Raw genomic sequence first — 23,494 nt, forward strand, 5'->3', positions numbered from 1 at the left:
CCCCCTCCCCCCCAGTGGAAGTTTGAGTAATTATTCATGCACAATTTACATATTGATAGTCTTTTCTACTTTTGCAACGGCCAAAAGATGGCTAAGATGTCGATAATTGTCAAAGGTCGCATGTCATTCCTACACACACAATGCTCTGGTCATTTTTTATCATCAGGACTCCATTCATCCTTTTGGAAGTTTACTTCCGGGTTTCATATCAAGCGCGTTTTTCTATTGGTCGAATCGGTTTGCTGCGTCTGACGTATGTATGACGTAACAGCACAGCCATTTTGTACACAACATAGTGCGCGTACAGTGAGTATGTCGAGCTACCAAGCAAATATAATCTAAAATTTGTGAAGATTTGTAATAGTTTATCAACTCAGAACAGTTATTTAGTAAGAAAACTTATATTTAATTCATATTTTGCAATACTTATGAATAACAATAATAACAAGCGGCTCGGTAGTGTGCTGTCTGGTTAGCAAGTGTCTTAGTGAGTTAGCTCATATCTTTAGCAGCTAATTAATTACAAATAAATATAAATGACAGCTAGTAATGAATAATGCGCTTTATTTTTAAGTTATAGAACACTTTTATATACATTATAATGATTACAGTGAATGTTAGCGAGGTTAGGCCTCTATATTATCTCTTAATGGTTTATTATTAGGCAAGGCAAGTTTATTTATATAGCACATTTCATACACAATGGCAGTTCAGTGTGCTTTACAGAAGTAAAAACAGTAAACAATAGAGAAATAAAATTACATAAAATAAATTTATTTTTATTCTAAAACAATTAATTAAAAGAAGTAAAAGAAAATAAGAATTAAACAATAGTAGAAATAAAATAATAAAATGAAGTAGAAGTTCAAATAGGAGGAGAAAAAAAGAAACCAGCAGAATAGAATAAAGAATAAAATAGAATAAAGTTAAAATTAAAGTAAATTTAAAACATGCAGAGAAAGTAAAGATTATAAAAAATGTAAGGAATTGTATTATTATATAAAAATTGTATAAAAATGTATTATTAATACATCTCAATTAATAGATTAGCTTGGATTTGGGTCTGTCTCAGAAACTGGGTGCTGTGGGGGAAGCCACTAAATATACTCACACTCAGTAAACTGTCCGGTTTTGAATGGTGATGTTGGTTTTAATTTGAAATAAAATGATGAAAGAAATAATACAGATAAAACTAAATCTTTGATGTGAATACTCTATTCAGAATTTGGCAAAAATTCTGCAAATTTGTGGAAAAATGGCGGCTTGATCTGGGACATGATAAACGGTCGACTCCATCGCATTCCATTAAAAAGGTTGTAGTCCACTGAAAAGTCTACAGTTATCACTGATTGTATTTTAAGTTGTAACTTTATCCACCTAAGGATTGGTGCGCTCACAGAATAATCATAACCGTAATAAAACATCATGCAAAATATTTCATCACCGTCGTAACTCCATTTTCCGCAAACCCAAAACCAATACGATCGTGTATTTTGATCTAAACGGAAAGCCTCAGGGCCTCTGCATGCTCTTGCGACAAGGCTTTCGCAGATAGCTTTTCGCAGACAGTTGTAATTTATCGTTGAGCGGGGAGTAATAGGCGTGCACGATGTTATTTACCGCCACAACGCAAGGGGGCATGAAGTCGCGAAATCGCTAGGAGTAGTTGGTGGGTGTGGTTAGTGGAGTGTTTATCCTCTGGTTACTTATAATGACTAGAACTGGAGTCGTATAGATGTACGTACTTCCTCACTTCCTCGATCAACCGCTCTTCGTGCTGCTTCATCTTCGCCCGTGTTTTTAAAAATGCCGGTCGTGAAAACAAACCAAACTGGGAAAGAAGGGAAGCGGAAGTGCGTGTACAGCGGATGTAGAGTGGACCAATCGGAGCCCTCTTGTCTGCGACGCTGTCTGCGGTGGTCACAATTTTTGGGAGGTGCCCGCAGAGCGTCTGCGAAGGGGGGGGGCTTCGCAGACGCCATCTGCGACGCCATCTGTGAGGACTGGGTTGTCAGCATAAATTGGCCTTCAGGGTCGAGGTCACTACCTCACCAAAAGCAGGAACTTAAAGTCACTACGCCGTATAAAAATTTAGTTATAAATCTGCGATTTTGTTTTTTAAAATGAAAGCTGAGAGGTATAGAATATGTTTCTTACAGAATATGTTACGATGGTAGCTGGTCTTGTATGAATTTCTGAGCTATAAAATGAGTTGTGGTCTATTTTTTACCGTAGCGTGTTATTTGTGTGCGGGGAAGGACACACATTAACAATTTGCATGTGTAGAATGGAATTTTCCACTCCAACAGTTAGAAGTTGATCGTGCTTCCATTTGCGGTCTCTCTGTTACGCGAGTGATCTGTTCGGACGTTATCGCTGAAAAGGTGAGTTTTGACAGTTTTATTTTGTTTTAGTCTTGCAGTATAAGGCAATAGAATTGTTTCTTTTTCATCTTACTTTCATATTTCGTAGTGTTTGCGTATTTTTGGCCAATATTTTGCAACCATGGTTAATTTAGATCGAAATTTTGACAGAATCTACGGCTGGTCATTTTGCCCCGCCCCCGCCTCGCGCTCCGTCCAGTGCAGTAGCGATGTCCCGTTGCTTGCGCGCCGCAGCAGAGACCCGCGCGACCTTCAGCCGGTACAGTCGCTGTTCTTTTACCACCGCCGTTATTCTCATCTTTCCGGTGTGTTCTTGATTTTTCCATTGTGTCCTATTTCGCCATATCAAATACCCAAACTGTATCATATTATTCATATTTAAGTGAATAATCAATTCAGTCATCATAACTTGGGATTTTTAACCCAAGCAATCAAAAAGAGGAAATTTATTCAATATTTTCACTCATCTGTGAAGGAGGGGCTTTAATTCTTCATGATGTAGTTATTTTATATGGAAAATCAATTTTACAAAAGCATTTGAATTGTAATCAAAAAAATCTTCCACAGTGGAGGCCAGATAAAGCAAGATACTATCTTTATTCTTATTAAACATGACAAAAGAAACATTGAGTGTTAGGTAAATGCAAAAAAAAAAAGTAAAATTAGAAAATTTATTTTTTGACCATGTCCCAAATGAGAGACCAGTTTCTGAGACGGACCCGTTTATATATATATTTTTAATTTACTGTTATAAGCTAAATATTTAAAAACGACATCTGTGTGCAGGCAATTCTGCGTCTCGTCCATCAGTGCAATCCTGAGCCACCATGGAGGGTATGCACCGTTTTTAATACAACACCAAATCGCATAGATCTGCACAATAATCTTTAATTCACAGTGTTCATTCTGTCTTGTTTAGGTTGCCATTTATCCTGTTCGTTTTATAACTGTAAGCGGACCTTCACGCACCCCGACTCTCTCAACAACCACCTGAAGGATCATCATAAGGCCCCTGTACAGTCCCTGCCTGGTACGTTGGAAGTATTTGAGGATGAAAGAAAACTATGGATTACCCACAATGCAGTTTGATTACTTGCTGGTCACGATGCAGTGGGATTCAACCTTCGCTTCATCTATACCGAAAGAGAGCGATGCAGCGGCGCTTTAGTATTTTAAGTCTGTTAGATCCCGGCTCAGAATTTCATTATGACGTAATGTTTGGATGTTTCATTATGACGTAATGTTTGAAAGTTTGTGAACCCTTTAGAATTTTCTATATTTCTGCATAAATATGACCTAAAGATCATCAGATTTTCACACAAGTCCTAAAAGTAGATAAAGAGAACCCAGTTAAACAAATGAGACAAAAATATTATACTTGGTCATTTATTTATTGAGGGAAATGATCCAATATTACATATCTGTGAGTGGCAAAGGTATGTGAACCTCGAGGATTAGCAGTTAATTTGAAGGTGAAATTAGAGTCAGGTGTTTTCAATCAATGGGATGACAATCAGGTGTGAGTGGGCACCCTGTTTTATTTAAAGAACAGGGATCTATCAAAGTCTGATCTTCACAACACATGTTTGTGGAAGTGTTTGATTGCATGAACAAAGGAGATTTCTGAGGACCTCAGAAAAAGCGTTGTTGATGCTTATCAGGCTGGAAAAGGTTACAAAACCATCTCTAAAGAGTTTGGACTCCACCAATCCACAGTCAGACAGATTGTATACAAATGGAGGAAATTCAAGACCATTGTTACCCTCCCCAGGAGTGGTCGACCAACAAAGATCACTCCAAGAGCAAGGCGTGTAATAGTCAGCGAGGTCACAAAGGACCCCAGGGGAACTTCTAAGCAACTGAAGGCCTCTCTCACATTGGCTAATGTTAATGTTCATGAGTCCACCATCAGGAGAACACTGAACAACAATGGTGTGCATGGCAGGGTTGCAAGGAGAAAGCCACTGCTCTCCAAAAAGAACATTGCTGCTCGTCTGCAGTTTGCTAAAGATCACATGGACAAGCCAGAAGGCTATTGGAAAAGTGTTTTGTGGATGGATGAGACAAAATAGAATTTTTTGGTTTAAATGAGAAGCGTTATGTTTGGAGAAAGGAAAGCACCGCATTCCAGCATAAGAACCTTATCCCATCTGTGAAACATGGTGGTGGTAGCATCATGGTTTGGGCCTGTTTTGCTGCATCTGGGCCAGGACGGCTTGCCATCATTGATGGAACAATGAATTCTGAACTATACCAGCGAATTCTAAAGGAAAATGTCAGGACATCTGTCCATGAACTGAATCTCAAGAGAAGGTGGGTCATGCAGCAAGACAACGACCCTAAGCACACAAGTCGTTCTCCCAAAGAATGGTTAAAGAAGAATAAAGTTAATGTTTTGGAATGGCCAACTCAAAGTCCTGACCTTAATCCAATGGAAATGTTGTGGAAGGACCTGAAACGAGCAGTTCATGTGAGGAAACCCACCAACATCCCAGAGTTGAAGCTGTTCTCTATGGAGGAATGGGCTAAAATTCCTCCAAGCCGGTGTGCAGGACTGATCAACAGTTACCGCAAATGTTTAGTTGCAGTTATTGCTGCACAAGGGGGTCACGCCAGATACTGAAAGCAAAGGTTCACATACTTTTGCCACTCACAGATTTGTAATATCGGATCATTTTCCTCAATAAATAAATGACCAAGTATAATATTTTTGTCTCATTTGTTTAACTGGGTTCTCTTTATCTACTTTTAGGACTTGTGTGAAAAGCTGGTGATGTTTCAGGTCATATTTATGCAGAAATATAGAAAATTCTAAAGGGTTCACAAACTTTCAAGCACCACTGTAATTATAAAGGTTAATATCAAATTATTGTTTTATTGCCTAAGGATCAAATGTGGTCATGCTGTCAGTATCTTGGAGCATTTTTTTTTTTTCTTTTCCAGGTAAGTCCTTCTTGTGCTCGACGATAGGATGTGACGGATCTTTCTCCAGCATGCAGCAGCTGATGGATCACATGAGGCATCACCACAAGCCAAATTATTTCTTCCTGTGCGTCTTTTAGAGCTGTCGAAATAAAACGTATCATGATGTTTTGCATTTTAAATACAGCGAGTTGCTAATGCTCGAAGTGTTTTTCGTTCTAATCTACAGATGTGAGAGCTGTCGGGCCAAGCTCCGCTCCTACCGCACCCTCCTCAAGCACCTCCAGACGTGCGCCAAGGTCGCCAAAAGCAAAGTGGCGAAAGTGGAGGGAGGTCCAATCCCCGACCCGACTCTTCCCAGCACTGATTCCGATTCTGCTGCTACTGTCCCAGCTGTAGCTGAATCTCAGCAGATGGAATCTGATCCCTCGGTGCCGTCTCAAGCTCTGATCCAGGCAACTTCGTCAGAACAAGCGTCCTCGGCTCCTCTGGCAGAATCTGCCCCTGCTTTTGAAGCTGTGAAACCCCAGAATCAGAATCAGCAGGATGCTCCCTACAGCCCGTTTCCCCCCAGCCTGTCTCCTGCACCTGAACCCGAGCCACAGCGCTCGCCCAGAGTCGGACCGGTCGGCACGGTGACCTCCCCACCACAAACTCCGCCAGGATCTAACGCCGTCTGGAGAAAGAACCAAGGTAAACACGTCTACGGCTAAGAGTAAAGGGTTAAGACTGTGGGGAGGGTTGTTTTATAATCTTGAAGATATTTTATCACTCAGTACGGTGTATCTGTCCTGTTGGGATGATACGATGCACATCTTGATACGTTATTTACAGTTTAGTGTGCGAAAATGCATTTTATTATATTTAGAGCTGGACAGGATGTGTTTCAGGGCTGGATCAATAATATCGTTCAGCCTTCAATATCCGCCGGGTTTTTTTTTTTTTTTTGTCAAAGAAAAATCATAAAAATCAAAAAGCTTATTTTATCCTTAGTCATGAACACTTTTAGCCACCAGAAGGCGCTAATTCCGTTCAGCTTGATGTATTGCTAGGTTTCACGTGACGTCCCATCAGCCTCTTTAGGGGTGTTCACACGGCAACTTTTACTCCGCTAGAGTGTTCACACGGTACAAAGTTATACCGGTGTGGCCCCTGAAAGCTGCTTAAACTGGTGCAAATCTAACCCTGCTCGGGAGGTGGTTTAAGAAATTTACTCTGGAGTAAATGCTAGTTTGCGGGGCAGCACCGATATAAAATGGGACGTCTGAACGCTACAGGGGTAGACTCGCTACACGTGAGGAGAGTTGATTACATACGGGCATTGCATAATTTGCATCCTGGTATTTTGCGCTTCCAAAATGGCGAATATCAACAACAACAGAACTGCGTGTCTTCCAGTGTTGCCAGATTGTGCGGTTTTAAGTGCATTTTGGTGGATTTGAACATATTTTGGGCTGGAAAACGTCAGCAGTATCTGGCAACACCGGTGTCTTCATCCACGTTGTTTTCCCGGCGCTTGGTGATGCCATGACAACCGGGAAAAGGAAGTACATTTTCACGCATGCGCATATTTCATTTCCGCATTATTACTATCGTATCGCACGGTCGCAAAAACTGCCGTGTGAACGCAAGCGGGGCTGCACCGGTGCTAACACGCTTCTCTCTAGTAAGCAGGTTTGTGACGTGTGAACGCTCCACAAAATTTACACCGGTGTAAGATGTATCGCAACAAAATACATCGGTGCAGCATCGATGCAAATATGTGCCGTGTGAACACCCCTATAGTTATTCAAAACTTTAGCTGGTGGTTGACCAAAGCTCAGTTGACAAAGCATTTGTCTGAAGAAGGTGCATTGCTCGCATGAAAAACGCCTTACGCTTGCGTTGTTTTAGGTTGTTTGAATTGATCAAACCGTGAAACTGAGAAGTTTCTTCAGGGTTCACCGTGAACTAATAATAATAATAATAATAATAAAAAAAAGAGTGAACGAACACAGGATTTCACAAAAAGACGTCAAGACTTTTGAACCTCTCGGTGAAATCGAAGGGAGCCGAGTCGAAGCATGCTCGAGTTTGCAGTGATCGCTTGGTGAAAGGTTTGTATTTCCCTCTCAGCTCTGTCCGTAGTGTTTTCCGAGTACTTTTCTTGCTATATGTCGTTATTTTACGGTACTTTTTTAGTCACGAAGTGCTAAAGTCCCCAGCTATTTTTGTTTACTCCTCACAAAGTCCATATGCATGAAGGTCGCGACAAAATTCTTCCCCAGCCGTACAGTTACAATGCGCCATGATAAAAAAAAAAAAGCAATGATGGGAGTGGCCAATTCTGTACATGATCTACTAACAACGCACACATTACTAAACTCAACACATTTTATTAACAACCACCGCGGTCGTTAGCACAGGGTCGCAAACCGGTACAGAATAAACGTCTTGGCAGTTGATATGTTCTGATCATAGACATACAAACATAGACGCCGCATTGAGCTGGTGGCCCCGTTGCTGGGATACGTCAGAGTGTCCGCCATATTGGATGTGGCAAATCTTCCCCGTAAACCAATGCAAGTAAATGGACTGAACTTCATAAAGCCCCTTTCTACAATAATATTTAACTCGATGCCTTTTATTCACCCATTAAAGGGATAGTTCGGGATTTTTGACATGAATCTGTATGGCATCCCCATCAATAGTGTCGTGCAAACACACTGACTTACCCCCGACAGCATCCTGAGAGTCCAGTTCTTGTCCAGTTTTGGTCCAGACGAAAGTAGTCCGGCAAGTTTGTTGGGGTCACGAAAGTAAAACGTTTTTCGTCTCAAAACAGTATGTGTTCAAAAGAGTGATATATTTGCATCACAAAACCGTTGCCAAATAAAAAGTCAGACCTCGAAATCGCTTGGCACTATTTTCTCTCCCTTCTCATCACTGTGCGCTGCCGCCAGGTGACAGCGAAACGCAGACCCACTAAGCTGGTGGGAGACCAAGGCTGCACTCTATCCACGGCTTACACACGTAATGGCACGGAGGATGTGTATAGTGGCAGCATCTGTCCCCCCAGAGAGGATCTTTTCAAAAGCAGGACAGATTATAACTGAGAGGAGAAATAGAATCAGAATTAACTAGTTAATTGCAGCAATTAAAGGAATAGGTAGGAAAAGGAAGGCGCAAAGACACCGCGCAGCGCCTGAAAACGGGTTTTCAGGCGCTGCGCACCCGTTTTCAGGCGCTGCGCACCCGTTTTCAGGCGCTGCGCGGTGTCTTTGCGCCTGCAGCGGTGCTTTGTCTGTGCTGTGGCTGAAAATAGTTCCAGATATAAATTGGTCTAGTAAATCCCTTCGTGTTAATTTCCATTGATATGTGTACTCGATGTGAATGTACAAGTCATGAGAAATAATTATAAAAAATCTTCCGAAAGAGCCAGCTCCTTATAGTAAGAAGAGCCAAAAGAGCCGAAATTCCCATCACTAGTAAACAATGAATGAAACAGCCGTGGCTGTCACCTGGCGGCAGCGCGCAGTGATAAGAAAGGAGAGAAAATAGTGCCAAGCGATTTCGAGGTCTGACTTTTTATTTGGCAACGGTTTTGTGATGCAAATATATCACTCTTTTGAACACATACTGTTTTGAGACGAAAAACGTTTTACTTTCGTGACCCCAACAAACTTGCCGGACTACTTTCGTCTGGACCAAAACTGGACAAGAACTGGACTCGCAGGATGCTGTCGGGGGTAAGTCAGTGTGTTTGCACGACACTATTGATGGGGATGCCATACAGATTCATGTCAAAAATCCCGAACTATCCTTTTAAGACACACACGTATATATTTGGGAAACAAACAGGCATCAAAACAACATGTATAACTTTTAATGTGATGGTTATAAATAGTGTGCGAAATACCCTGTACACTGCAAACTAGTGACAGATGCGCGATAGATAGCTCAGGTAAGCTAATCAGTCAGCATTAGGGCTGGGAATCGATCCAGATTTCCTGGATCGATTCGATTCCGATTCATAAGGTCACGATCCGATTCGATATCGATTTACTTAGATATTGCTGGATTGTCACTTTAAAGTAAAAACTGTCCCTATTGACAGGAACAGCCCCATATGTGTTTGTGCATGTAATTTAACACCAAATGCCTTCTCCAGTGCAGTTTGATTCGCCGCAGGTTTAGCTGAAACTGTGTCGGCGTGGTGCCTGGATAAGTGGTTGCGGAGATTGGTTGTATTGCCACTATATTTTACCTCTATGTGGCACAGTTTGCACACTGCTTTTGTTCTGTCGAGTTCGTCTCTGTCCTCGTAATGTTTGAATCCAAAGTAATGCCATACATCAGCTTTCAGGCCAGGCGGTGATTTTAGCTGTGCAGCTTCAGCCATCTCGCGTTCTTAAGTTTCGGTTTCGTTTGCCGGCACCCGCTTTTTATAGCGGTCCTTGTGCGGTCGAGAAAATAGTGCCTATAGCCACCTGGAAGAGATCGATCCACACATTTTTGAATCGATCTCGTATTTTTTGAACGTGAATCGATATCGGATTGTGGATCGATCTTTTGAACCCAGCCCTAGTCAGCATACCGTAGCAAGCTACCAAAACCTGAGGCCACAATAACCAACCTACAAGACTGAATATGATAAATGATGGAAATAGTGGAAAAACTGGAAAAAGTGAATGAAAATAAAAATGTACTGTTTTATTTATTGAGTCACCACACAGACCTGCTGTCGCTGAATAAAGTGAGCTGAATGACCGCCAAACTGAGTTCGGCCAGGTTCTAACGTCATACCAAAACAAAATACATCACTGATTCCTTCACATTCAGAGAGGTTAAAAACATTCATCATAGTGTGGCACTGTATTATCTAATTCTCACTGCTTATAACTCTACACCTCCCCGGTGGAGATGAGCTGGGAAACTGCAGACTGAAGGAACAGCTCCCTCTCTGATCCTGACTGTCTGACCTGTTCTGTCCAAATCCTCCGTTCTGAAGTGTTCACTGCAGAGCATGGATGACGGAGTAGCAGAAAACCCTTCCCGTCGCACAGCTGTCTCCCACTGCTTTTTCATGTCTTTATTTTTGGGAAACCTACATAGTATGTGAAAAGTTAGCTAAGCAACTAACAACAATCAGCGTAGTTACGAAGGAAATACTTCGTTGTTTGCAGACAGGTTTCACCGAGCGGCTATTATGCGCGAGACTTCATATTAGCCACAAAGTCAGAAAAATCTGTTCGTAAAATTATGATGACCAAATACAATGAAAAGTATTTTTCCAGTCTCACCTGTGAAAGGTAATCCCATGTGATCTCGTTTGGACGGTAAACCTGTTGGTACAGTTAAACGCAGCACATGAATGAGGCATCTTTATTCTCGGCTACTGTCTAGACGCTATACCAGAGACGGGTGAAGAATCTCCACTTTGCCACATCCAATATGGCGGCGAGGATGACGTATGATTCTACGCAGAAGGCGGCGTCTATGTTTATATGTCTATGATTCTGATAACGTCTTTCTTGGTCATTCCAAATAAATTAACATGAGTGGAGAAAATTCTTTTCGTTTTCCCACACAGTCATTTCTTTCATGCCTCGTTCCTGAACATCTCTTTATTTTGGTGTTAAATAAATAATGGCACAATTTGTCGTAAATTGACTGCTGCTTGAGTCATTTGAATACACTCCTCCCCCAAATTTTACGCTCCGAAAGAGAAACTCGTACGAATACGTACGTAAACTTTTTTTCTCTTCAGCCGCAGAATAATTTACGCACGCATTTCTATCGCTAACTTTTCTCTGGGCGTCTTTAAAGAATCCCGAGAGTTGTCGAATTTTGTGATCTTAATAAAACTGACGAGGTTGTAAATATTAAGAACGCTGTATGAATATGAAGCAGTGCATCGTTAAAACCGCTAGAGTGGTGAAACGTCTTCATGATTATTATTATTATTATTATTACACATGATTCACTACTGTTATGAGAAAACATCCTGGTTTAATCCGTGCATTCTTTAGTGTTCTTGTTATCATTATCATCCTCTACAGTTCCCTAGTTGCTATGTATCTGGGCCATTCTCAGAAAATGTGACTAGTAGTGGTAGAGATGTTTTTTAAAAAATTTGCATACGTCAATTTTAGTTAATCCCTGTGAAATATTTTAACAGACAAAAAAAAAAAGCATATTTCATGAATTTACAAAGCAAGAGATCATCGTTATTGGAAAAAAAAATGCCCAGTTGTCTTTACTATTGGCTGTAATGTCTTTACCGTTACCCTATAGAGCAACAGTAAAGTCAACACTGGATAACGGTAAAGACATCTCATGGCATTTTTGGGTCACTGAGTGCAGGAAAAAAGGAAACAAATTATGCATTTATTATCCCATCCTAACTTGCTACTTGGCGAGCTAAACTTTTTCAACATGCAGCATCTTTATCATTCAGGGGTAACAGCAAAGACCGTTAATTTCCCTGACATCTCGAAATTTCATATTCACCTGATCAGTATCCTGGATTCCAACGTTCATGCAGCGGTGATTTTTATTTATTTATTTTTTCAAAATGGCTGCTCGACATCCTGGTCCTTCCTCCTGTAGCTGCACTGCCCTCTGTTGTCAAAGCCCTGAGTTACAGCATGATTTTACCGTTTGGGTAACGGTAAAGACATCAGGAAAGTACACATTCTTGCGCGTATATTTTAGGCTCTACGCCAAAAAACCGTTGAAGCAAAGATCATGATATTTTCTACGATAAAAAGTGGAGGTATAGAGGTAATATTCAGGGATGAGAGTTTTCCGCTTTTCGGCGGATTTCCGCTTTTTCTGAGCAAAAATCGATATTATGCCAAATCCGTTGAGATTTTTTTTTTCATTGAGGGGGGTTGGGGTATGTTCCTTCATGATACTCAAGCGTACGACGATGTTACATGTTTACATTTTCGCCATCTTTAGTCTCGCTAAGTCTCGCAGTAGAATACATGTTATCTACAATGTAATTGGCCAAAACATCGCTGGCGAGAGCATGATAGCCAATCATAACAGTTCTTACAAGAGTGTGGGAGAGAACAAAAGCCAATCATAACAGTTCTTACAAAAGTACCCGCATCTGTTCTATTTTATCGAAACTTGCACGTGTTCATCGTTGCTGCGCTTCAAAAATACATTTCTCTTTCGTATCGGCTTTTTTACTCAAAATGCCGAATACAATTGACAAGCGAGACGAAACGAAGGTACGTGAACTCGATGCTGGTATAAAAAACAGAGAGAGGACTGACAGGCTCTTGTCTTTGGCCAAAAGGCTGAAGAAGTCTCATCTCATTATCTGTAGCTGCTTTATCCTGTTCTACAGGGTCGCAGGCAAGCTGGAGCCTATCCCAGCTGACTACGGGCGAAAGGCGGGGTACACCCTGGACAAGTCGCCAGGTCATCACAGGGCTGACACATAGACACAGACAACCATTCACACTCACATTCACACCTACGCTCAATTTAGAGTCACCAGTTAACCTAACCTGCATGTCTTTGGACTGTGGGGGAAACCGGAGCACCCGGAGGAAACCCACGCGGACACGGGGAGAACATGCAAACTCCGCACAGAAAGGCCCTCGCCAGCCCCGGGGCTCGAACCCAGGACCTTCTTGTTGTGAGGCGACAGCGCTAACCACTACACCACCGTGCCGCCCGCTGATGTCGTCGAAATGATTAAATGAAAATGAGAAGTGACTGTGAACTATAAATAATTGTATAAAGTGTACATAGACATTATCTCATAAACTTAGCATTCATTTGATTTAATACATTGAACATGTATATGATGGTCAGTAAATCTGAATTAATGCTGACAGTTTTGAAAACTTAAATATTTCAAAAGTCTTTGAAATCATATGCAACTAATGAGGACATCTGACCTTTTCTCCCTAAGAAATTTTATTTAATATATGAACATTTTGATAATGAATAAAACTGACGTTTAATGTGAATTTAGTGTCATTTTTGTTGATCATGAATTATAACCATACCCTTGAATGTAGAATGTGATTTTGTTTTGAATTCAAACTATACTCCTATTGACTTGAAACACATTTTCATGTAAATATATAAAAAAGACAACAGATTTTTTTATCTACTACAGCTCAGATTGCAGGAAAAGTGGTTTGTAAGGCCTTATTTTTCAAAAATTTCCTGTGGGGGTATCCCTCCCAGACCCCCGGCTTCAGGCGCCATCTTGTTTTCTGCTTTTTTTGGTGACCACCCACTCTCATCCCTGAATATTTCAGAAAGGAAAAGTGAAAGTAAAATTAAAAACAAAGGAATTATTTTCATTCAGATTTCACTGATCCTCATTTAGACACGGGGCGGAAATGAGATTTTGGTATATTTAGGCCAAATAAAGTTTTTGCAAATGCAGACAAGTTGCCTGATTTTATTATTATTTTTTATTTAAACTGCTCTGTTATTTTTTTTTTCTTAAATGTATAATAGAGGGCCAGGATTAATGGTTTTAGGGGGAAAAACAAACAAACTTCATGTTTAAAACTGAATTATTACATTTTCTGAGTGGCCCATCTGTATGTATATGAGTGATTCCACGCTTATGGGTACTGAAATGGGGACATGAACTTATTTTTAAAAATTCACCTAAAACCATTTCTTTTTTTTACCATCAGGTCACAAAACATGTAATCTTTAATGAATGATATGTTAAAAGATAACTTTAATTTTCTGAGATGTAATAAAAACATCTTTATATGCCAAAGTCAAGCCTATGAGTTCCAAAATGATGTCTGTTCCATTACTTCTGTTACGATTGTCCATCTCGCGTCTGTTACAAATTAATTACAATCTAGCTCTATACCATGTTAATCTTATTGAAAGAATGTGTATGTTTATTCTACTACACATGTTTATTAATTATATTTGCTAAAACATCACCTTCCTATGTTTCAAAAAGTAATTCTACATTGTTAAAATTGAGAATCTATATGTCCACAACACTTCTGTTACGTTCTGACTTTGGCATATAAATATGTTTTTATTACATCTCAGAAAATTAGGCCCAATCCCAATTCTAATTTCTACCCCTCCCCCTTCCCCTTGGCCCTTCCCCTTGAAACTGAGCTACAAGGGATAGGGCTTGAAATTCAACCCTTACGTATTGGGATAGCCCTTCAACGATCGCATACGTCATCGCGTACCTCCGTCAGCGTTTACGTTAGCAAAACGCGACCAAATGCGTCATTGGCTGCGACCAGCCGCTACAGTCAGAGACAGAACAGAAATCTCTGCTGGCAGGGTGTGATTTGTTAACTAACACCACTGAATGGGATATCTTTGGCGCTTCGTGCACCACATCCGACAGAATGAGGTGTCAGAACACTCATGTAAACAATAAAAGCGAGAATAACAGAACGAAACGTACGCAGTCAAGCAACCGAAAACAATACTCACTCCCAAAGCTTTTTAGCAGCAGCTTGGATTTCAGAAATCGCTGCTCATTCTCAGCTCGAAAGCGAATCAAGCGGCGTGTTTCCTCTGGATAACAACTTAAAACACGTAAATAATGAAGAAAATACATTTATGACAATCTTTCGCCGCGGGAACCGCCATCTTTCTGAAATCCGCATGAAATCTCGCTGAAATCCGCATGGCATTGTGGGAAATCACTCAAACCCCTTCGTTCGGAGTCAGCTCCAGGAAAATCTCCATTTGGAGGGGTACAGAAGCCCTACCCCTTCCCCTACCCCTCTGCGTTAACTGGGATTGGGATACCCCTACCCCTTCACGTGAACGCGCAAAATGGAGGGGAAGGGCCAAGGGGTTGGTCCAAGGGGTGAAATGGGATTCGGCCTTAAAGTTATCTTTTAACATATCATTCATCATAAAAAAGAAATGGTTTTAGGTGAATTTTTAAAAATAAGTTCATGTCCCCATTTCAGTACCCATAAGCGTGGAATCACTCATATATATATATATATTCCCCCCCTCCATTCAGTTTCTCACATAATCTTCCCTCCACGTATCCCCTCGCACCTCTGCACTCTCGGAGTCGTAAGGGTTAAACTGTGTCGTTGCTGTTGAGTGAACTGTGTTTTTGTCGTGTCACACTGTCACCCCCAGCAGACTTGCCTGCGCCCATTTTGCACAGATGGAACTCTCCTCAGGCTTTGAGTAGAGAGGAAGTCCAGGTGAGGAATGGACAAGCGCGTATACACCCACCACACACACACACACACACACACACACACGTATATGAATGATGCTAGAGGGGGGAGGGGGGAAAAAACCCCAAACCCTCCAATCTGCTTTGGAAGCTCTCATCACCGCTGCTGCTTCTGCGCTTCCTGGAAAATCATGTGGCTGTGTGATTTAATCTCATTATTACTAACAGGTTTACAGCACATCACAGATTATCATATAATTATTACCCACAATTCTGTTCTGTCCTCCTGGTTGAACCCCCATCCTTCCCGTGGCTAATCAGCAGCTTGATTTCTGGGCTTCTTGGTGGACGTGTGCTGAGACGCTGACAGTGCTTTCACATCCCTGCTCCCGGCTGCTTTCACACCTGTGCCATTTTAACTTTATTATTTATTTGTCTCCCCCACCTCAACCCCACAATGCTCTGAGTGACGCCAACGTCTTCATCACCACCTTTTGATCTGCATTACTGTTAAGAATAAACCTAATCAAGAGAAAAGTTTGCAAGATCCGCTCACAAGAAGCTGCTCCAGCCTGTGACTTTTCCAAGAGGGGGAGGAAAGGCAGGTTTGAAAGCAAGCCATAAATCGTGAGAATTAAATAAATGTACGAAATTTTCCTCATATCGCAAATGTACTTGATCATCCCGAGATGTGTTTGGTGTCCAAAACTGGAGCTGTGATTCATATTACGTTTTATAAATACCGACAACAACTTCTGTATTTTATTTTAAAACCATATCGCTATAGGCTTCACTTTTCACTTCCTTGTTAGCTATATTAGCCTTGTAGCTCCAGTACAAAACATGTTTCGAGCTGATTGGCTGCATTTGAGGTAAAGGTGAAATTGTGCATACTTTTTGGAGTGAATTTTTTGCTTTATCTGGGTTTATTTTGCTGTTTTCCTGCAGGCACGGATCAAGCCTAGTCCAGTAAATCAGAATTGGAGATGGAAAAACTATAATTTTAACGCGTGTTCTGTAGTCTGTGTTTAGGCTTAATCTGCGTCCTGGACACTACCATTTATTGTGAATCCAAAAGCCTGAGCTCACGTTCACCATGTATTATTATTTTTAGTCGTCAAATGCATGTACAAAATTGTGCAGTTATTGGCTGAAAGACTGATTGGGTTGATTATTTTTTGAGATACAGGCTTTTGGGTTCTGTAAAGGATCCATCATCTCTGTTGTCTCAGTTCTGTGTGCGTGTGTAAACCGTCTCTCACAGGTCAGTCCTTTAACAGCCGGATCCTTTGGGAGCACACCAGGGGGCGCTACAGCTGCCTTCAGTGTGGTCACTCCACCGCTGAGCGCAAGGAGATGACGGCACATATCGAGGGCCAGCACAGGAGCCCAGGGGCCAAAACTAACGACACGGGTATCGCTGATGCTCTCATTAGTGCTGGACAGTTTTCCTGTAACTATGTCCTAAAGTGGGTGGAGCAAAATATGATGACTTAAGATTATTATAATAATAATTAAATATAATTCAAATATTATATTATTAATAATCATAATATATCGACATTATAAGCTGTAACTTGAGACATCTCGCTTTTGTAAACATGTTAAATTTTGCATGCGTGCTTGGAAAAACTGCTGGTTATGCCCCGCCCCCTTTAGTTCTCATTAAGCCCCTCCTCTCACAAAGTTGCGAGTGAGGTGTTCCAATTAAAACCTACAAGTACGCAAACTGTGGATATGAATTCATATTCGTGATTGTAAAATGAGGATTGTAGGGGTGTTCACACGGCAACTTTTACTCCGGTGTAGCACCGGGGCTGCCCCGGTAGAGCGTTCACACGGTACAAAGTTATACCGGTGTCACCCCTGAAAGCTGCTTAAACCGGTGCAAATCTAACCCTGCTCGGGAGGTGGTTTAAGAAATTTACTCCGGAGTAAATGCTAGTTTGCGGGGCAGCACCGATATAAAATGGGACGTCTGAACGCTACAGGGGTAGACTCGCTACGCGTGAGGAGAGCTGATTACATACGGGCATTGCATAATTTGCATCCTGGTATTTTGCGCTTCCAAAATGGCAGAACTGCGTGTCTTCCAGTGTTGCCAGATTGGGCGGTTTTAAGTGCATTTTGGCGGATTTGAACATATTTTGGGCTGGAAAACGTCGGCAGTATCTGGCAACACTGGTGTCTTCATCCACGTTGTTTTCCCGGCGCTTGGTGATGCCATGACAACCGGGAAAAGGAAGTACATTTTCACGCATGCGCATATTTCATTTCCGCATTATTACTATCGTATAGCACGGTCGCGAAAACTGCCGTGTAAACGCAAGTGGGGCTGCACCGGTGCTAACACGCTTCTCTCTAGTAAGCAGGTTTGTGACGTGTGAACGCTCCACAAAATTTACACCGGTGTAAGATACAACCCTGATTCCAAAAAAGTTGGGACAAAGTACAAATTGTAAATAAAAACGGAATGCAGTAATTTACAAATCTCAAAAACTGATATTGTATTAACAATAGAACATAGACAACATATCAAATGTCGAAAGTGAGACATTTTGAAATTTCATGCCAAATATTGGCTCATTTGAAATTTTATGACAGCAACACATCTCAAAAAAGTTGGGACAGGGGCAATAAGAGGCTGGAAAAGTTAAAGGTACAAAAAAGGAACAGCTGGAGGACCAAATTGCAACTCATTAGGTCAATTGGCAATAGGTCATTAACATGACTGGGTATAAAAAGAGCATCTTGGAGTGGCAGCGGCTCTCAGAAGTAAAGATGGGAAGAGGATCACCAATCCCCCTAATTCTGCACCGACCAATAGTGGAGCGATATCAGAAAGGAGTTCGACAGTGTAAAATTGCAAAGAGTTTGAACATATCATCATCTACAGTGCATAATATCATCAAAAGATTCAGAGAATCTGGAAGAATCTCTGTGCGTAAGGGTCAAGGCCGGAAAACCATCCTGGGTGCCCGTGATCTTCGGGCCCTTAGACGGCACTGCATCACATACCGGCATGCTTCTGTATTGGAAATCACAAAATGGGCTCAGGAATATTTCCAGAGAACATTATCTGTGAACACAATTCACCGTGCCATCCGCCGTTGCCAGCTAAAACTCTATAGTTCAAAGAAGAAGCCGTATCTAAACATGATCCAGATGCGCAGACGTCTTCTCTGGGCCAAGGCTCATTTAAAATGGACTGTGGCAAAGTGGAAAACTGTTCTGTGGTCAGACGAATCAAAATGTGAAGTTCTTTATGGAAATCAGGGACGCCGTGTCATTCGGACTCAAGAGGAGAAGGACGACCCAAGTTGTTATCAGCGCTCAGTTCAGAAGCCTGCATCTCTGATGGTATGGGGTTGCATTAGTGCGTGTGGCATGGGCAGCTTACACATCTGGAAAGACACCATCAATGCTGAAAGGTATATCCAGGTTCTAGAGCAACATATGCTCCCATCCAGACGACGTCTCTTTCAGGGAAGACCTTGCATTTTCCAACATGACAATGCCAAACCACATACTGCATCAATTACAGCATCATGGCTGCGTAGAAGAAGGGTCCGGGTACTGAACTGGCCAGCCTGCAGTCCAGATCTTTCACCCATAGAAAACATTTGGTGCATCATAAAACGGAAGATACGACAAAAAAGACCTAAGACAGTTGAGCAACTAGAATCCTACATTGGACAAGAATGGGTTAACATTCCTATCCCTAAACTTGAGCAACTTGTCTCCTCAGTCCCCAGGCATTTACAGACTGTTGTAAAGAGAAAAGGGGATGTCTCACAGTGGGAAACATGGCCTTGTCCCAACTTTTTTGAGATGTGTTGTTGTCATGAAATTTAAAATCACCTAATTTTTCTCTTTAAATGATGCATTTTCTCAGTTTAAACATTTGATATGTCATCTATGTTCTATTCTGAATAAAATATGGAATTTTGAAACTTCCACATCATTGCATTCCGTTTTTATTTACAATTTGTACTTTGTCCCAGCTTTTTTGGAATCGGGGTTGTATATCGCAACAAAATACATCGGTGCAGCATCGATGCAAATATGTGCCGTGTGAGCACCCCTTGTGTTTGTGGAAATTAGGTTTCAGTCTTTTGTCGTAAACTGAAAGAAACAAAAGGTAGCCAAAATAAAATAGTAAAATAGGCAAGTGATCCAAAAAAATAGTAATAGCACTGTCAGAAAAGAAATAACGGTATAAAATGTGTGTGTATAAATAAAAGCTAATTTAAAAGGAAAAGTAAGGCAAATAATCAAAGCTTCATTATAAAGTGGGGAAAATCTTGTTTTTAGCTGTTTACACAGTTACTTCTTCAGGCAAAGACATTTTATCTTCAATTGAATGACTTTCAAAAAAAAAAAAAGTCTAAAAAGTGGCGCTCCATCAGCTCTAGTGCCCCTGCTGGCTGGCTGCAGTATAGCATGTAGCTCCACCCATCCCCATGTGTTTCAGTGATAAAAGTGACAAATCTAGGCGATTTTTTTTTTTTCTCATCTAAACTGTCTTTCCATCTGCAGTGTCTAGTCCGAGCAGTTATTTTCCCAGTTCTGATGTCTGCACGTTATTAACTCGTCTGACCATAAGGCTGATGAGCTGTTGCCATGGCGTTGCGTCTGTCGTCCACAGTTCAGTTAAATCGTATCTCCTCCGTCAGTCCTCAACGGATTTCAGTTCCAATTGTTTTGTTTGAAAGAACTCATCACTCCACACACAACTCGGTCGTTATTTTGTCAATTTTTTTTTTTTGCTAACAAGTTACTAATTAGGCCAAATTAATGAATTTTCCAGGCCTCTGACTAGAATTGTATCTCGTTTCTGATCCGATTCCAGCGCCGATTGATGTTTTGGGTCGATCTTCCCTCGGGGAACAAAACGTGGTTGATTTTCTTGTTGTAAACATTTGTTTACAACTTTGTTTATTTTCAGTTAAATCGTGGCTCCTCCCTCCCTCAGTTCTCAATTGATTTCAGTTCTGATTGTTTCATTTGAAAGAACTCGACCTTCTGCACAACACCTGGTCATTGTATTGTCAGTTTTTTGTGAACAGATTAATTAGTTCAACTTCACACACTTCTTCTGACTAGAATTGTATCTCCTCTCTCGTTGATCATGTGAATTCGGTTCGGGTCGATCTTCCCTTGGGGAACAAAATTTAGTCCTTTGTAGGGCTGCTCGATATTGTAAAAAATCAATATCACGATTTTTTCAGTATATATCGATATCGCGAATTTTTAAAACGATATTTATACACCTTTTTTTAAAGCCCTGATCATCAACACCTGAGGCACCGGGCCACATTTTTATAGTACAGGCCTCATAGGCTACCTGTCAACCCTTCCCGTTGTACCCTGAAACGCCTTTTACTTAAACTATTTACTGTGCAAGCACGTACTTTGCATAGGTCCTATAGCCTGCACAAGGCTCACGTTCTCCTCACTCAACATTTCCGATCACAGAGGATGGAGCCAGCGCTGGTATTACCAGTGATTACTGCGTAATGTCCACACTGGCTCGTAGCCAGCCAAGGATAAAATCTCTCTCTCTCACACACACACACACACACACACACTACAACGTAAGCTTGTGTGTTGTTAAGACACCAACATTAAACACGCACAATATAGAGACAAGTCCTTAAGAATTAACATACATGAAAATAGGCTTCTCTTCCTTCATCTTCCAAATGTGGACTCCGCTATCTTTTCGGCATGTCAGCATTGAAATACCATTTGCAGAGATATTTCACTCGCCATTAAGAAAAGTAAAAGCAACACATGATTAGGGCTACATGATTAGCAGGGGGACACCGTTTTAAGTGCACGGAATTTTAAAAACAATGTAATTACATCTGAGTCCGTCTACATCGCGCAATAAACCCGTCCTTAGCAGAACCTACTTCAAAGCATGATGCTAGCTGCAGATGCACAAGTCAAAATCAAATGAACCCAAGTAAACATGCCGCGGCGGGCAACATTAATAACCAGATTGCCTTACCTTAAAACGCTGCCTTGACCGCAGGACGACTCGCAATTATTCCACTTAAATCCACACGGTTTAACACATCTAACACAGCTAGCAAGCTGGATATGTGCTAATATTGTTGTGCTTGTTTTCTTCCGTAGATGCCATTTTTACATTACCCAGTCCCACATCCAAAAATATGACGTAAATATATGTTAATTGTATTGTTATAACTATTAGCAAGCAAATCAAACAACATATTAAGAAATCAATATATCAAATCACCCGACACGTATGAAAACAGAAGAACTGATTTTTTACTGTTGCGGAGATATCGCGGGAGTAGAATGGATGACGTATGCAAGGCTACGGTGTGCCTTAGGGGACAGAAGGGTTCGTTTTACCTTACTGTCACGTCAATGTTATTGTTGTTTTATTGCCATTGTAGAAATATTGTGCACGTCCCTTTCGACAAATGACAAAAAATCGTTTCATATCGATATTATGAATTTTGATATCGTTTGACACCAATATCGATATCGTGATAAAAATACGATATATTGCACAGCTCTAGTCCTTTGTTGAGTTTCCTGTCGTGAACAGTTAGTCGTGGAGGTTGGTCCTGTCTCACATCGTTACATTTCAGTTCTGTTTGATGTTTTGGTCGCCATGGCGGGTCAGATGAGCGACTACGGCCTTGACGTTCTGGTTTGTTTTCCCACAGAAATGAGTTTTTAAACGTTATTCTCCTATATTGTAAGAGGACCTGGATACACTTGGGAATGAAGTGATTGGCAGCCTGATTGGCACGCTGGACCTTGGTATTGGGTAAAGGGGGCAGGGCCTATTAAATGAGTAGGCGTACCTGACGTCAAGGCTTGTCTTCAAATTTGAGGAGTTTGGGCTTCATTTCTGTAGAATGGAGGGACATGGAGCCACACCGTCCATGTTAGTGGGTGTTTTTTTTTTTTTTACAGTCATTGGGAGATCGAAACTAAACAGCGGCTGGAAGTTTCATTCACGTGGCTCTGGTTTATGAATCGGGATGGATCTTTTTTGAACAGAAATCATTCCATACTTCTGAATAACATTGGATGTTTTTGTGTTCGTTTGTTTATTATAGATCCAGCAGTCGGTTCACCTTCATCCCTGGTGAAAACCTCAACACATCCTGAGAACACGAATTACACCCAGCTTTAGAGTCGCACCAGATGATAAACTTCAGAACTGGAAGGATGTTGTAGCTCACATGACATGAACAGATTGGAAAAGTCAGTAATGCAGCATGCACATTCGTATTTTAAAGCGACTAAGTAATTAATTTATCACCGAATCCCTCCAACAACTTGATGTTCCACTTATTTTCATTTTTGATTGTAAATATAGTGTGGGGTGTTTTTTGTTTGTTTTTTACCGTAGGTGTTGTAGCTCATTTTAAGCATCCAGTAGAAGCTCGTATTTGCCTCAGTAGTGATTTGTAGCTGATTTAAATTTGATTGTACACGGATGTAAGTGCATCATTTTTGTTCTTGCAATGTTTTGACATCGAAGTAAAATATTAAAATGGTGTGAAATTGCATTCATCCTGCCCTCCTTATTTCTCAGTCTTCGGTCTTGCTAAAGTAGAAGGTTTTTATTGGGTAAATTGACTTTCTGCAAGTAGTTATGAAGAATAAAGAATTGTGAGACAAATATTCAAACCTCAGCCTAAAAAGTGACACTGTGCCAAAGTCAAAAATTCATTTCACGAAAGCATTTTAGTTGTAGGTATTTTTCAAATTTGCATTTTTTATTTATTTTTCTCCCAGTGAACTTCATTAAAAATGTATAAATCTTTACTAACTTCCAAGCAAGTGAAAAGCATGCCACTTGGTGATTATCTGCTCTGTTTAAAAATGACAAATCGATAGTTAGAAATTAAAAATTTTAGCTGACTAGTTCTAGATTTAGCTTTGTACAGATGATTCTGTTGACAATAAAGAGATCCAGAAGTCTTCCAGCTAGGCTTTCAGAATTTTTAATTCGAATAAAATGGTAAGTATAGGCGTAAAC

General features: G+C 40.9%; 1 protein-coding gene across 9 annotated transcripts; it reads left to right on the forward strand.

The window, feature by feature from the left end:
• Positions 1-257: 257 nt before the first annotated feature.
• Positions 258-23,021, forward strand: znf414 (zinc finger protein 414). Of its 9 annotated transcripts, none has more exons than XR_009650212.1 (9): positions 2,243-2,384; positions 2,535-2,643; positions 3,171-3,218; positions 3,304-3,414; positions 5,328-5,433; positions 5,536-5,999; positions 15,417-15,484; positions 16,724-16,873; positions 22,566-22,656. XR_009650212.1 is itself a non-coding variant. In XM_060897811.1 (9 exons), exons 3-9 carry the CDS (start codon positions 3,212-3,214, stop codon positions 22,640-22,642), a joined length of 978 nt encoding a protein of 325 aa, XP_060753794.1. In that variant the 5' UTR covers positions 2,243-2,384; positions 2,535-2,643; positions 3,171-3,211; the 3' UTR covers positions 22,643-23,021. The 9 variants fall into 9 exon arrangements, 3 of the variants coding, with proteins under 3 accessions (XP_060753794.1, XP_060753792.1, XP_060753793.1); XR_009650211.1 differs by having other exon boundaries at positions 16,724-16,928; positions 22,566-22,654; XR_009650216.1 differs by having other exon boundaries at positions 15,420-15,484; positions 16,724-16,928; positions 22,566-22,654.
• The last annotated feature ends 473 nt before the right edge of the window (positions 23,022-23,494 follow it).

This window comes from Neoarius graeffei, chromosome 17 (assembly GCF_027579695.1).
Source record: "Neoarius graeffei isolate fNeoGra1 chromosome 17, fNeoGra1.pri, whole genome shotgun sequence".
Taxonomy (NCBI): domain Eukaryota; kingdom Metazoa; phylum Chordata; class Actinopteri; order Siluriformes; family Ariidae; genus Neoarius; species Neoarius graeffei.

Excerpts from the sequence above, each read along its gene's own strand:
- znf414 (XM_060897811.1), top strand. Across the intron at positions 5,434-5,535 it reads AAGCCAAATTATTTCTTCCT|ATGTGAGAGCTGTCGGGCCA; the intron begins GTGCGTCTTTTA and ends TCTAATCTACAG. Across the intron at positions 6,000-15,416 it reads CGTCTGGAGAAAGAACCAAG|CAGACTTGCCTGCGCCCATT; the intron begins GTAAACACGTCT and ends TGTCACCCCCAG.